We start from the raw sequence: 15,785 nt of genomic DNA, 5'->3' as shown, positions 1-15,785 counted from the left end.
AGTCTGTTCATTTGTGTTGGCTAATTTCTTATTATTTTTAAATGACCGCAAAGGTCATCCCGAGCGCCGCCTCGTTTAAAAAAAAAAAAAAAAGTTCCATCAAGTCGGACATGAACACATCGAGTTACACCGGAAATACACAAGAGAGAAACCCTCTCCATAAAGCCACCAAACCTTTGTCATATTTGCGCATCACCGAGGGTTTATTTATTTATTTTGAGCCAACCACAGCTCGCATCCTGGTCACTGACTTGACGCGGAGGAGCGGAGCTCCAGACGCGCACTGAAACCAGATGTCACCACCAGCACATTTCCTCTGGCACCGAAGTATCTAACTGTCGTTTTTCCTTTTTTAAAAAAAAAATCTTCCTGGATTGGCATTGCCCCAAAATAGAATAAATAAAAAAAATCTTCTTTCCGTCTTTCATGTGAAGAATGGGCTGCGCAATATCAGGTCTCGCAGCAAAATCCGAGTTTGCAGAGAAGACTTCAGAGGATGCTGCTGCTGCCGCGTATCCCAGCGAGGACCAGATTCAGATGATTAAAGACTCGTGGAAAGTTATCCGGGACGATATAGCCAAAGTTGGGATTATTATGTTCGTCAGGTAGGACTTTTCTGATGTTTGGAGAATTTCAGGCAATTCAGAATCGAATAAAATACTAATTTAGTGAAGCGGTATGTAAGGATGGGGGGTGGTGTTATAATAAATTCTTTAGTTTTATGAAGTCACACTGAGTCCTTTAAGATATTGTATTGTACTGTATTAATGGGTTGCATCACTTTGTTGTTGCTTGTTACGCAGAAGAAGGAAAAAAAAGAAGTAAAAATGTCTATTAATTTCAGTCTGATCATCCAATCAGAGCTTAATGAAACGCTGTGACCTGCAGAGGAAGGGGTCTGTAAAGTATCTTGGTGAGCTACTGTGATGATGACATGCCTGAATTCTATCTCCATCACTCCCTCCCCCGTCTCCGTGTCCCCCGGAAGCTTGGAACAGATCCCCCCCACCCACCCACACACACCCACCCACCCACACACACACACACACACACACACACACACACACACACACACACACACACACACACACACACCCGCGCACCTCCCTTCATATCACTCCAAATCACATCCTAATGTCATCACGTGATAGTAACAATAACATTATCAGAACTCCGGGTCTCCCATAGTACTATACAATTAAAGGCATTAGCCATCAGGCAAATTCATTTTAGCAATTAGGATGATAACTAGCTTCCGGGAAAACATCTTTAGCCCTTTGGCACTTGGCAGGGAAATGAGACAAATGAGAGGATATGGTGATGTAGACTGTCAGTCTTTAGAGTGAAGAGAGACTATTTGTGGCCAGAAGCCCAATGAAAGATGCCTGGAGTGAGTTAAAGCGATTGACCTTAAGTGTTGGCCTGAAAATACACGGGCCTCTCGTGGGCCAGGGACACCCCAGGGTACAAATGTCACCATGGCCTGCAACTCCTGATTGAACAGCAATGGTTACAATGAAACAACAAATGGGAATTGCCTGTTTGTCACTGGTGTTTTCACTTTACTCCTCAGCAAGTGAATTTTTATCTGTGAAATTTACCCAAAGTAAGGTGCATCAGAATCAGAATCAGAATCAGAATACTTTATTGATCCCTGGGGGAAATTATTTTTTGTTACAGTGCTCCATTTTAAACCAACATTAAGACAAGACAGACAATACACTAACTAAGAATAGTACAATATATACATATATATACATACATACATACATAAGTCACTTATAAATAAATAGTTGGAAAAGAAACATGTGTAGCTGTAGCAGCAAACAGTGTGTTAAGTGGATGCGTTGTACAGGGAGATGGCCACAGGCAGGAATGATTTCCTGTGTCGTTCAGTGGTGCTTTTCGGTAATCTCAGTCTCTCACTGAACGAGCTCCTGTGACTGACCAGCATGTCATGGAGTGGGTGGGAGGTGTTATCCAACATTGTCTTTATCTTGGACAGCATCCGCCTCTCCGACACCACCTTGAGGGAGTCCAGCTCCATCCCCACAACATTGCTGGCCTTACGGATCAGTTTATTAAGTCTGTTGGCATCTGCAACCCTCAGCCTGCTCCCCCAGCATGCAACAGCATAGAGGATCGCACTGGCCACAACAGACTCATAGAAAATCCTCAGCATTTTCTGGCAGATGTTGAAGGACCTCAGTCGCCTCAAAAAATAGAGACGACTCTGGCCCTTCCTGTAAAGTGCTGTGGTGTTTTTAGCCCAGTCCAGTTTATTTATCAAAGGTGGAGTAGCATATCTGTGAACAACACAGAAATGAATGCAACGTCTGTGCAATGCCAATTAAAATTCCACTTGAGCCATTCAGAGTGCTACGTTGTCTGCATATGTTATGCATGCTTGCATGCACACTCCATGTCCACAAGAGATTAACAATGGAAGAAAATAACAAGCTGTCTATGTGTCGCCGGTGTGCTGACAGTCGTGAAATAAGAGCTTCAATTTCATCAGTGAAGCTGGCAAGCATCTCGGTATGAGTAGCGAGAAGGAAAGTGTCCCAGCTCTCTCATCGCGGATGAACTTTGCTACTGAAAAAAACAACAACACAAAAACAGTAACACTGTGCAAATATCACAGCATTGTTTCTTCAACTTTGTGCAGCTGAACTGAATGAAAAAGATACAATTACGTGCACGTTTCTCATGTGTGATGCTGTAGGTAATAAAGCGCATGGTGTACCCACATGTTGCTTAACTTGTCAGCTGTACGCATTCAGTTAAATGATAAAGACTAGAGAAACTGGAGGAAGAAACAGGGAGACATGATAGTAAGATGTGCTTTAACAGTACTTAAAAGCTCATACAAACATGCTGCTATGCATGCTTCCTCAGACCTCTGGGCATTTTGGTGAGCTTGTGTAAAGGCTAGAGAGCTATGGGTATGTTTTGCAGCATTCATTAGAGTCTCTGACACCTCTCCCAGCACCTCTAGCCATCTCTTTATCTTCCAAGGTTGTACATGTGCCCTTTTTTTTAAATCTCAGGTTTAAAAATGCAGGATTGCTTTCTTTCAAAGGGCCACAGGGAATAAAAGCAAAACAGCAAAACTGCCACACCCATCATCATTTTACATGTTATTATTTCCCATTAATCCTTAACCCAGAGTTAGAAATCAGCACCGTACATGTCCAAGTTGTCTGTGTAGCACTACAGGTAACAAATTTTCACAGTAAGCAGTGCTATTTGTGTTGTTAGCTAATAATTAAGAATTATTGTTGTTTCTCTGATAATATAATCAGCTCATAATTACTTCTGGTAATGCAGAGCTTTAACACGCTCTGAATAGTGTCTTCTTCAGAACAGGGCACATCAAACTTTACCTTAACCCACATTTTGTAGGTTTGCACAGGTATCAGCCACAATAAACACAATAAACAGTTTTTCTTTGATGAGTATCTGATATTACCTGATGTTTCATATCGGTGGAAATGTGATGCCTATCCTATCTCGTTAAGTTTTATGTGAATTAAAATCAACAGCTTCTCCCAGTCACCCTCTTTTTTTAAGCTTATATTTTCCTCCCCTGATTGTCTGACAACATTTCAGATGCCTGTCACAATGCTTTTCTTCCACGATGATGAAAACACAGAATTACCATAAGCCTTAGATCTCAGTGTGAGCACAACAGCACTCACATCCATGGGAGGCAGCTGTGTATTCTGGTAGCATGACTAATCACAGCTACCTCAGCTGGAGACTGAAAGGATCTCTGATTGGTTGGTAACATGCTTAAACATATCTGGTTAGAGAAACTGGCTTAGAGTTCAAGTCAGAAGACGCAAGCAAGGAGCAGTGGCTCATTTAATTGAGACTCTGAATCTGAGAGGGCGGCTCGCCCAGAGCCACGGGTGGAATTGAGTGTAAGGCCTAACAGGCTAACAAAGTCATGACCCCCGTGGCCTGTTTCTGATTGCAAATGTTGGCTGTGAAAACCGGAAGGCGCTGACTATAAGCAGCACTAGAGTAAGATCCAAAAGGCACAATCAGATCTCTATTCAAAGTGTCTATTTTAGAGAATGACTCAAGGGTGAGAGAAAATCCTCTAATTGCGTCGCTGATGAGGTGAAATCAGCACAGCAAAAACAGGATAATAAATGTGTGACTGTCCATCTTAAAACTCTGGGGTTTATATCATCTTAACTCTGGGGGAGAGGTTTGTTTTGGTGTGGGAATGAATGTGACAGGCTGTTACACGAGTGGCTCTGAGAGGCTCACGGATGGCTGCTTGTACTTGTTGTCATGGCAAACAGGTTGTTTGAGACCCATCCTGAATGCAAGGACGTCTTTTTCCTCTTCCGAGATGTGGAGGACCTGGAGAGGTTGCGGACCAGCCGAGAACTCAGGGCGCACGGCTTGCGGTCAGTCACGGACTCTACATCCCAGCACGTCCACACACCAGCATCTCGAACAACACTGAAAAAACAGCAAATTAAACATAGCATACACACCAAAGGGGAAGACAATATCTTTCACGTAAACTCAAATTTACTGCTACTATATATATATATATATATATATATATATATATATATATATATATATATATATATATATATATATATATATATATGGTTTTATTTTTATAGTACTAGTTCACAATCACAGATATCTCAAGGCATTTTATATTGTAAGCTAAAGACCCTAAAAATATAAGAAAATTTCAACAAACTCACAGTTCTTACTTGGTGATGGTGGGGAGGAAGAACACTCTTTTAACAGGAAGAGGTTGTCTGGCAGAACCAAACTGAGGGAGGAGCATCCATCTGTTGTGACAAAAACAATCTCTGCACCCTCTGACATGCATCAGTCCTTCTTTTGATTGTGTTATAAGATTAGGTCCATTTTGATAGCCCGTTTGTAGCATCTCAACCTAGCATAGATCTGCAGTTTACTCCACTATAGCTACTCCAGCTTGCCTTATTAAACATTTTTAAACAAACAAAGGGTCATGTTGCCTCCTCTAATCTGCAGTAGCTCAAGTTTCTGGTTGTTGTCCATGTGCTTCTTTAGCCTTCTTAGAACCATTGTTAGCTTTAGCCATCTTCTGCCAACAGATGACACACTCAACCTGAAGCAACAGGTTTTATTATTTCACTCTTTCATTGTTCAGTGTCTGATAACTATCCGGTCATTAAGTGATGACATGACGAATCCTACTTCCGGGTCTAAAGTAGTTAGTAGTAGTTAGTAGTAGTCTGCGTTTAATATGGCTTTTGTGTTGTTAACATGTTTAATGTTATGTATTTTCTTCTTTTTGATCTCAAAAAGCTCCTAAAACAGTCAGTGATCACTGTTGACCTCCCTCGGCTTTTATTACCGCTAATCATTTATTTAGGCTCAGTTTTTAAAACCTTAGGATGTAACTACAGCCCAGCCCATGCAGCAGTATATGAATGACTAACCTCGTATTGTGGATGGATTATCTCAGTTGTTCTCCTGGCTGAAGTTTGGTCCTTTTACAGCATCCTGCCATGCGATTACATTTGTTCCTGACCACCGAAAACACTCACGTTAACTTTTATCGAGTGGGGAAAAAGTTAGCTTGTTTATATTATGCTAACATAGCTGTGTCGCTAGCGGTCACGTAGCACATCATTATATACCAGCTAGCCCAACTTCAGTAACCCTACAAACGTCACTGCTGTTTAGTTTTCTGTCTTCATTTATGCTGGAAGTGATAGCAGAGCTGTACGTTTTAATTTGTTTCCAAAACCCCACAGTCAGGACATGCTATATTGTATTTAGAAAGAAGCTAGCGAGCTAACTCCATGCTAACTTCTAACTCCGTTAAATGTCATAAATTCCGTTTTCATGGATGCCTGGATGTTAAACTCAATTGTTACACCTGGTAGAGCAGAACGCTGATCATTTTATTAAAGATGAAAGACTTTAGACAGTTTTTCAACTCTCAGTAATGCCACAGTGATCGTTTGATATATGGACCTGCAGCGGAGTTTAGGCCCAGACGGCTAGTGACATCAGACTGAACAATCGGATTGACAGGGATCCCTTTTGACCTAATTTTTTTAAAGTACACACACACACAAAAAAAAAAAAAAAAAAAAAAAAAAAAAAAAAAAAAATATATATATATATATATATATATATATATATATATATATATATATATATATATATATATATATATATATATATATATATATATATATATGAGGCAGCACGGTGGTTAGCACTGTTGCCGCACAGCAAGAAGGTCCTGAGTTCAATTCCTCCATCAGGCCGGAGTGTGGAGTTTGCATGTTCTCCCCGTGTTTGCGTGGGTTCTCTCCGGGTACTCCGGCTTCCTCCCACCGTCCAAAGACATGCAGCTTGTGGGGATAGGTTAATTGGATAATTCAAATTGCCACTAGGTGTGAATGTGCGAGTGAATCTGAGTGTGAATGGTTGTCTGTCCCTATGTGTTAGCCCTGCGACAGACTGGCGACCTGTCCAGGGTGTACCCCGCCTCTCGCCCTATGACAGCTGGGATAGGCTCCAGCGCCCCCCGCGACCCTGAAAAGGATAAGCGGTAGCGAATGGATGGATGGATGGATATATATATATATATATATATATATATATATATATACACACACACCCACCCAGCACGCCCCTGCGGGCGGTTTATCCTTCAAGCTCGGGTCCTCTACCAGAGGCCTGAGAGCTTGAGGGTCCTGCGCAGTATCTTAGCTGTTCCCAGGACTGCGCTCTTCTGGACAGAGATCTCTGATGTTGTTCCTGGGATCTGCTGGAGCCACTCGCCTAGCTTGGAAGTCACCGCACCTAGTGCTCCGATTACCACGGGGACCACCGTTACCTTCACCCTCCACATCCTCTCGAGCTCTTCTCTGAGCCCTTGGTATTTCTCCAGCTTCTCGTGTTCCTTCTTCCTGATATTGCTGTCATTCGGAACCGCTACATCGATCACTACGGCCGTCTTCTTCTGTTTGTCTACCACCACTATGTCCGGTTGGTTAGCCACCACCATTTTGTCCGTCTGTATCTGGAAGTCCCACAGGATCTTAGCTCGGTTATTCTCCACCACCCTTGGGGGCATCTCCCATTTTGACCTCGGGACTTCCAGGTTATACTCGGCACAGATGTTCCTGTACACTATGCCGGCCACTTGGTTATGGCGTTCCATGTATGCCTTGCCTGCTAGCATCTTGCACCCTGCTGTTATGTGCTGGATTGTCTCTGGGGCATCTTTACACAGCCTGCACCTGGGGTCTTGCCTGGTGTGATAGACCCCAGCCTCTATGGATCTTGTGCTCAGAGCTTGTTCTTGTGCTGCCATGATTAGTGCCTCTGTGCTGTCTTTCAGTCCAGCTTTGTCCAGCCACTGGTAGGATTTCTGGATATCAGCCACCTCCTCTATCTGCCGGTGGTACATACCGTGCAGGGGCCTGTCCTTCCATGATGGTTCCTCGTCTCCCTCCTCTTTCTTGGGTTTCTGCTGCCTGAGGTATTCACTGAGCACTCGGTCAGTTGGGGCCATCTTCCCAATGTATTCTTGGATGTTCGTTGTCTCATCCTGGACTGTGGTGCTGACACTCACCAGTCCCCGGCCCCCTTCCTTCCGCTTAGCGTACAGCCTCAGGGTGCTGGACTTGGGGTGAAACCCTCCATGCATGGTAAGGAGCTTTCTTGTCTTTATGTCAGTGGCTTCTATCTCCTCCTTTGGCCAGCCTATTACCCCAGCAGGCTACCTGATCACGGGCAGGGCGTACGTGTTGATGGCCCGGATCTTGTTCTTACCATTCAGCTGACTCCTCAGGACTTGCCTGACCCTCTGCAGGTACTTGGTGGTTGCAGCTTTTCTAGCGGCCTCTTCATGGTTCCCATTCGCCTGCGGGATCCCCAAGTACTTGTAACTGTCCTCTATGTCTGCAATGTTGCCTTCTGGTAGTTCAATCCCCTCAGTTCTGACTACCTTCCCTCTCTTTGTTACCAGCCGACTACACTTCTCCAGTCCGAACGACATTCCAATGTCATTGCTGTATAGCCTGGTAGTATGGATCAGTGAATCGATGTCTCGTTCACTCTTGGCATACAGCTTGATGTCATCCATGTACAGGAGGTGGCTGACAACTGCTCCGTTCCGTAGTCGGTATCCGTAGCCAGTCTTGTTAATGATCTCACTGAGGGGGTTCAGGCCTATGCAGAACAGCAGTGGGGACAGAGCATCTCCTTGGTAGATCCCGCACTTGATGGTGACTTGTGCTATGGGCTTGGAGTTGGCCTCTAGTGTTGTACGCCACATCCCCATTGAGTTCCTGATGAAGGCTCTTAGGGTCCCATTGATCTTGTACAATTCTAGGCATTCCAGTATCCAGCTGTGGGGCATTGAGTCATAGGCCTTCTTGTAATCAATCCAGGCAGTGCACAGGTTGGTCAGTCTGGTCTTGCAGTCTCGGCTGATTGTTCTGTCTACCAGTACCTGGTGTTTTGCGCCTCTGGTATTCTTGCCAATTCCTTTCTGTGTCCCGCTCATGTATTGACCCATGTGCCTGTTCATCTTAGCCGATATGATGCCTGACAGGAGCTTCCATGTAGTACTGAGGCAGGTTATTGGTCAGTAGTTGGAGGGGACCGGTCCCTTCTTGGGGTCCTTGGGGATCAGGACCGTCCGGCCTTCAGTTAGCCATTCCGGGTGTCTCTCGTTAACTAGCAGCTGGTTCATTTGTGCTGCCAGACGCTCATGGAGTGCAGTTAGCTTCTTCAGCCAGTAGGCGTGAACCATGTCGGGCCCTGGTGCTGTCCAACTCTTCATACTGGAGACCCTTTCTTGGATATCTGCCACTGTGATGGTTACTGGACCCTGTTCAGGGAGGTCGCTGTGGTCTGCCCTCAAATCCTCTAGCCACTGAGCATTGCCGTTATGGGTTGCGTCCTTCTCCCATATGCTCTTCCAGTATTGCTCCGTCTCCAGCCTTGGTGGTGCTGTTCTCTTATTGTTCCCTTGCCACTGAGAGTACACCTTGGCTGGTTCTGTGGAGAACAGCTGGTTTATTCTCCTGCCTTCTATCTCTCTGGTGTACCTCCTCAAGCGGCTGGCCAAGGCTGTGAGTCTTTGCTTGGCAGTTTCCAAGGCCTCAGGTATGGACAGCTTGCTGTATTTCTTAGGCACCTTATTTGTCGCACCTTTCTGCAACTCCGTTAGTTGGCTAACCTCCCTCCGTGCTACTTTGATCTTGCCCTCTAGCCTCCTTCTCCATGGAGGGTACTGCCCCTTGTGGCTGTTCAACTTGTAGCCAAGCATCTCACTGATCACTGCTGCCGTATTGTAGATCAGCTTGTTAGTGTCGGTAATCGTGGTTGTAGGTATTGCCCGTAGTGCTGCATTAACATCATCTAGCAGACCTTCTGAGGGTACTTCACGTAATCTTGGTAACCGGCTATGGGGGATCCAGGTTTCAAGCTTCCAAAAAAAAAAAAAAAAAATAGGATATATATATATATATATATATATCCATCCATCCATCCATTCGCTTCCACTTATCCTTTTCAGGGTCACGGGGGGCGCTGGAGCCTATCCCAGCTGTCATAGGGCGAGAGGCGGGGTACACCCTGGACAGGTCGCCAGTCTGTCGCAGGGCTAACACATAGGGACAGACAACCATTCACACTCAGATTCACTCGCACATTCACACCTAGTGGCAATTTGAATTATCCAATTAACCTATCCCCACAAGCTGCATGTCTTTGGACGGTGGGAGGAAGCCGGAGTACCCGGAGAGAACCCACGCAAACACGGGGAGAACATGCAAACTCCACACTCCACACCCCGGCCTGATGGAGGAATTGAACTCAGGACCTTCTTGCTGTGCGGCAACAGTGCTAACCACCGTGCCACCGTGCTGCCTCTATATATATATATATATATACATATATATATACATATATATATAGATAGATAGATAGATAGATAGATAGATAGATAGATAGATAGATAGATAGATAGATAGATAGATAGATAGATAGATAGATAGATAGATAACTATTATTGAGCAGCTACAGCTTGAAAATACAGTCTGCAGAAATAACACTTTAGGTAATGTAGCTGAACTTGTGTTCTAGGTGAGCATTTTCAAATATAACAGTGGGATACAGCAGACTGGTAACGGTATGTGGGAAATCCCACAATAGATGACACTTATGTTATATAAAACACACCAAGTGGAAAAAAAATAGAAATCGACTGAATAGGAAATGATTCATTCATGCGGTAAAGGTTTCCGATTCCAAAAAAACAACCGCATGACTTTTCATAAATCAAATGATAAAACATCAGTGACGCGTGCATCCTTCTCTTAATATTGTTCAATCCATGTGTAGCAACAAATGGGCCTATTTCATAACTTGATTGTGCTTACCGCCTAAAAACAAATTATTTCTGTTTTTCACATATTAAAAAAAAAGCTCCCCAAAAATCTTCCAGATAGCCCCTAGGGGAAATATCCACTAGGGTCCAAGCACCCTGTGCTCTAATGGGTATTTAGGGCGGTGTGTGTGTGTGTGGGGGGGGGGGACACAAACTCAAATAAATGTCCATATTTCTTGAAGTGAAAGAAACACATCACCCACATGAGGTACATTCATGTGGCAACGATCGTTTTTAGACCACAAAAGAACTTTATCACAAGACTTATGTTCTAGAATAACAAGAACAGATGATTAAACCATGTTGTGCATATCACACACCATAACAATAAACCACAGGTTATCATATAATCAGAGTGTCACTCGGTGCTTTCCAGTCCAAAGCAGAAGGAGCTCATAACATCCATCACTGGCACTTGTCGCTGTTTCCCAGCGTGCATCGTGCCTCTCTGTGTTTTTCTACACATGAGGCCAAAACACCCAATTACTGCCTGAGGACCTGAAGGTGCAGAGGGTAGCGTGGGGCTGCTGCAGCCACGGCGCAGGCGGAATTCCAGCCTGAACCAGCAGCTCATAAATTCACCGCTACAGCCAAATGGCTCTTCAGGTGCACTTGTTGGGGATCGGCACCAATGTCCAGGTTGGGCTGCGAGACAGAACTAGGAGGGAGCTAAATCAGCTCTCATCCTTTGTTCCATCTTTGAGGCTATCAAACACATATTTTACAGCAAACAGACAGACTCACACAAACAAAGAAAACTGATACTGTGTTCTTTTATGTAGAGAGATATTTGTCTTCGGGGAGGGATAAAGTATTGTGAGAGGAGCTGGTTGGCTTTCAGCTCAGAGGAACTGATAGATGCACATCGATCTTATATATTCTCATTGGCATGAGAGTCTGCAGCCTTTCAGCACAGACGAGTGTCATCTACAGTGGATGCGCATCACCTGATAGTTGCTCCCTGCTAATTCACGACTGAATGGTGGATCGATAAAGCTGAGTGTGTTTTTCAATCTGTTGCAGGGTGATGTCTTTTATTGAAAAAAGTGTGGCTAGACTGGACCAGCTGGACAGACTGGAGGCTCTGGCTCTGGAGCTGGGGAAAAGCCATTATCATTACAACGCCCCGCCTAAGTACTACAGCGTAAGGCCCCCGATGATCCCCAACAGCTTTGAGCTGCTGTTTGTTTGTGTGTGATGCTGCTTTGTTTGGAGAGGCGTACACATATTTTTTAATTTGTGCTGATGGTGTAGCGCTTTATTAGCCATTATATAACGAGACCCCTAAAGTCACAGCAGCCGAATTAGCTGACGCACATCCCCAATCTGCAAAAATGCTTTACCCACCCGCTCTTGCAAATAGCACATAACAATCCATGAGCACATTAGCATCTCACATTATTATTTTTATTTATTTATTTATTTTTTCCCAGTATGTCGGAGCAGAATTCATCTGCGCCGTGCAGCCCATCTTGAAGGAGAGGTGGACGGCCGAGCTGCAGGAGGCGTGGAAGGTAAGGAGCCTGTGACCTGTGAGTCTCTCCACCTCCTGTTCTGGTTAAATAACCTCGTGGAATAGATGTGATGGCTGCGACCATCACAGCAGCAACGCTGGTTCCTGCTCGACTCCCTTCCTTAATGCTCCGCGTTATATGTCAAGATGGAGACTAATGCAACACAAGTTTGACTGATGGTAAAATCTACATCTCACTGAACCATGCAAGAGGGTGCTGAGCAAGTGGAAAGTGTTTCTGTCACGACGAGTTTTATCACTCTAAGACGTTTTTTTTTTTTAAATGAAAGATTGCTGACGCTGCCCAGAGAGAAACGTTTTAACAGCTGTAAAGAAAAATCCAAATGCTTAGATCTAAAGTATAATATCCACATAAAAACTGTGCATCCTTTTCCATTTTGACCCTCTCCTGCTCTCTAGTGGCTAATGCTGGTTTGTCACACGTCAGCAAAGTTTAAAGTTCATAATCTGCTAATACATTTGCAAAACGTCAGTCAAGTCCTACCTTAACATTTTCAGAGGAATGTTTTGTATTCTGTGTGTGTGTTTCTTAAGCCACTTAATACTAACCTATGAATGATTCAAGCACAAAAAAGAAGCTTAAATTGAGGGATTTGGGGAGTGTTATGTCCACACATAACAGGTAATTTAGCAATGAACTCATTTTAAATCGTATCTTTAGGCCCTTTGTTACTAGAAGCCTGTCAAATAAAACAAACGATTTGTTCCCATGTCTTTGTCTGAATTGGCAAAGCAAAACCTTTTTAAAAATGCCAAAGATAACACCAGTTTAAAGACATGAAATGTTTTCACCAACAAGGTGATTCTCAAAGACCTTTATCTCACAGTGCAGTAAGTTTGTGAAAGTGTGTATTAAATTACACACAGAAGAGGGAACTGCTAAAACCTGATGACAAAAGCTTCACACTTCAAGGGTCAGCATGTGTGTAATGCTTATTGTTTCTGATCCAGACCATGTTCCAGTTTGTGACCAGCCTCATGAACCAGGGATACCAGGAAGAGAGCGCCCGGCAGCGCCAGCTCGCGCTATCCCCGAAGGAAAGACCGGACAAGAGAAACACAGCGCTATGAGACAGCACTTCTTTTAAACGCCACACAGACTGTTATCACCAGTATAGCACAAAAATGCAGTTTGTAAATAGCGTATTAACCGTAATGTTTTCCGTCTTGCTCACGTTTGGTCCTTTAGTATTTCAACAGACAAAAACGAGCTGTGACTGTTTAGAAAGCACTTTATTTTTGAATTTAAATTCTGCTGCTGTCCTCTTGTATGAGAGCAGGACTCTGGTATCACGGTGGGACAAACACAAATGGGTGGAAACATTTTCTGGCTGCAGTCAAACATGCTTTGTGATTGTGATAAACAAAAAAAGGCATCTGAATTACAGCCAATACTCCTCTCTGTATTTATAACTCAAACATGCTTTCAGTAAATCTGCAGCTTTCAACATTTTCTGCACTATTGAACCAAATCATGACATCATTCAGACATTAGCTGAAGCTGTAATATACATATTGGTGTTAAAGTATTTAAGACAGCCAGTTTAACAGCTTGGTATCGGTATGTAAAAACAGTGACTAGAATATTAGTTGTGCCTCTAAAGACATAATAAAAAAATAAAAAAAAATACAGTACATGACATTTGACCCCACCAGAAAAACAAAACAGGACATTTGGTTCTACGTGAAAACTCAAACTGACATTTAAATCCAATTTCATGAAAAAAGAAAAAAATGAAACATCTAAAACCAGCTGAATTAGAATGAGCTAGCACAACTTTTATTTTTAGCTGGCAACATAACATAAATATGCTCTAACAATTAAATAGAGTGAAGGGCTGTTAATCATCGGGCTCCAGAGGCAGCAGAACTTTTGAGAATCTGGTCCCGAAGCAGAAATGGTGGAGATGATGAATGAGAAATCCTCAGTTTTCTGTTCCAAATGGCACTGGGCAGTCAGGGATGAGATGTTATCATGCAAACAATGGCATAATATCAAAGCAGTCCGTGAATCTGAGGCCTTGAATGAATGGGAGGAAAGCAGATTGGGGGCTGCAGATCACATGGAGCCCTCTCCCACTCCCCTCAGTGCGAACCAGTTTAGGTACCCAAGGTTGTCTTAGAGTCTCTTGCTCATTGGGTGGCTTTGGTTTTCTTGCTTTTGCTTTTCTTGTCTTTCTTCTTAAGTCCATCCATATGAGCTCTGAGGAGGTTAGAGTACGCCTGAAAATGAAAGAAGTACAAATGGTGGATTTATCAAAGAGGCAAAACTTTAAGAAAAATATGGTAGTTTCAGTCTTATATGGAGATCAAAAAAGATTTTAGATGAAAACTTGCTCAACCTACCATCTGAAATTTGATAACTTCTTTGGTGCTGACCTGAAATTATAAGTGAAAAATCAGGATTAACCAGCTGTGGGGACGGAAAAGCATCTCAAAATTTAAATCTTAAAGCAACTCACCACTGTGCTAATTTTCTTCTTGCCGTCAGTCGCTCTGAGGAGACATTTGTTGTCTGCAGGTTCAAAAGACTCCGCGTGGCCCTTTCTGGGCACCGGTTTGGTTCTCCCATCATCTGGAAGAATGAAAGACTCTTATTAAAACTGCATAAATATAAATAAATACATTTTGAAACATGGAAATTCACAGCTTGGTTGTCGCTTTTAGAAAAACCCACTTACACTTCTTTAATGTGATGACAACACTGCCTGATGTTCTGCATTTCTGGAAGAGCCGTGTCAGCTCTGTGAGAAACTGGACAACAGGAGGAGAAAGAAAAAAGATGTGAAATCAAGCTAACAGTCATGCAAAGTAGTTTAAGCATGGTCAGCAAGATTATGTAAAAACTACACCGCCGAATTTCATGAAACTTGGTGAGAAGGTGAAGCATTGGTGGAGGAAGAATTAGTTTAAATTCGGTGTGGATCCAGATTATTTTATTTAAAAGTACCGATTAGAGAATTGGCCTCGATAGATGATACAGACTGCCTTACTAGTAATATTTTATGAAACCGTTAATCCTAATCGTAACAATAAGATTTTTATTACTTATTTTCACTATTGCTAATCTTACGCTAATACATAAAAGGAGACGAGAGGACAAGACATTTCAAGCATTTAATGCTACTGCACTGCTCCACAAAACTGCAACAGTTTAGCTAAGTGTAATCCAATTTAACAAGTGGCAGCTGGAGATAATGTTAACAACACCTGGCTGAGAACCTACTGATTTCGGTTAGCTCCGTTTTGACCTGAACAATCAAATTATGCCAGAAAGTACAACTTTAAAGTCTAAGACCAGTCTTAGCTTCAGAGCTAACTGCTAATCTCAATCTGCCTACTGGCGTGTCTAACATTGTGGCTATTAGCAAGCTAGCTTTACGACAGCTAAAGAATACAATGTCTGCTTCTATCGCATAGTCAACAACAGGCCGAGTTATTAACGAGGTATATTTGCTCTTACCGAATCATTTTCCAGCAGCACCATGTCTCTGACTTCAGTTGTGGTGTTAACTCACTAACCGCAAGATAACTGCTGTGAAGCACACGTAGCCTACTGCACAAGCCGAAGCCCCGCCCTGCGACCTCATGACCTGTGCGCGATAGCTTTACCTCACACTGCCGCCTACTGTTCGGGAGGGCAAAAACAAGCAATGACACACTTGTTTTGTAAGAAGTTTTAAAGCAGGGCTGCCCAATCCCAGTCCTCGAGAGCTACTATCCTGCAGCTTTTAGATGCATCCCTACTCCAACACAGCTGAATCAAATGAATGGCTTGTTATCAGGCCTTTGCCAAACACG

At 43.3% G+C, this 15,785-nt stretch overlaps 2 protein-coding genes across 2 annotated transcripts; one reads left to right on the top strand and one right to left on the bottom strand.

Moving 5' to 3' along the window:
• The first annotated feature begins 434 nt into the window (after positions 1-434).
• xgb (x globin) lies at positions 435-13,206 on the top strand. Its single transcript, XM_080871645.1, has 5 exons — positions 435-605; positions 4,317-4,424; positions 11,474-11,594; positions 11,884-11,964; positions 12,936-13,206. Exons 1-5 carry the CDS (start codon positions 436-438, stop codon positions 13,053-13,055), a joined length of 600 nt encoding a protein of 199 aa, XP_080727771.1. The 5' UTR covers position 435; the 3' UTR covers positions 13,056-13,206.
• Positions 13,199-15,597, bottom strand: srp14 (signal recognition particle 14). Its single transcript, XM_080871646.1, has 5 exons — positions 15,448-15,597; positions 14,666-14,738; positions 14,447-14,559; positions 14,331-14,363; positions 13,199-14,207 (listed from the first exon to the last, which is right to left on the bottom strand). Exons 1-5 carry the CDS (start codon positions 15,469-15,471, stop codon positions 14,118-14,120), a joined length of 333 nt encoding a protein of 110 aa, XP_080727772.1. The 5' UTR covers positions 15,472-15,597; the 3' UTR covers positions 13,199-14,117.
• Between the last annotated feature and the right edge of the window lie 188 nt (positions 15,598-15,785).

The sequence above is a fragment of the Rhamphochromis sp. 'chilingali' genome (genome assembly GCF_963969265.1).
Source record: "Rhamphochromis sp. 'chilingali' genome assembly, chromosome: 21".
In the NCBI taxonomy this organism is placed as follows: Eukaryota; Metazoa; Chordata; class Actinopteri; order Cichliformes; family Cichlidae; genus Rhamphochromis; species Rhamphochromis sp. 'chilingali'.
Note: the sequence above shows the minus strand (reverse complement) of the source record. Positions and strands in the feature narration are given on the sequence as shown.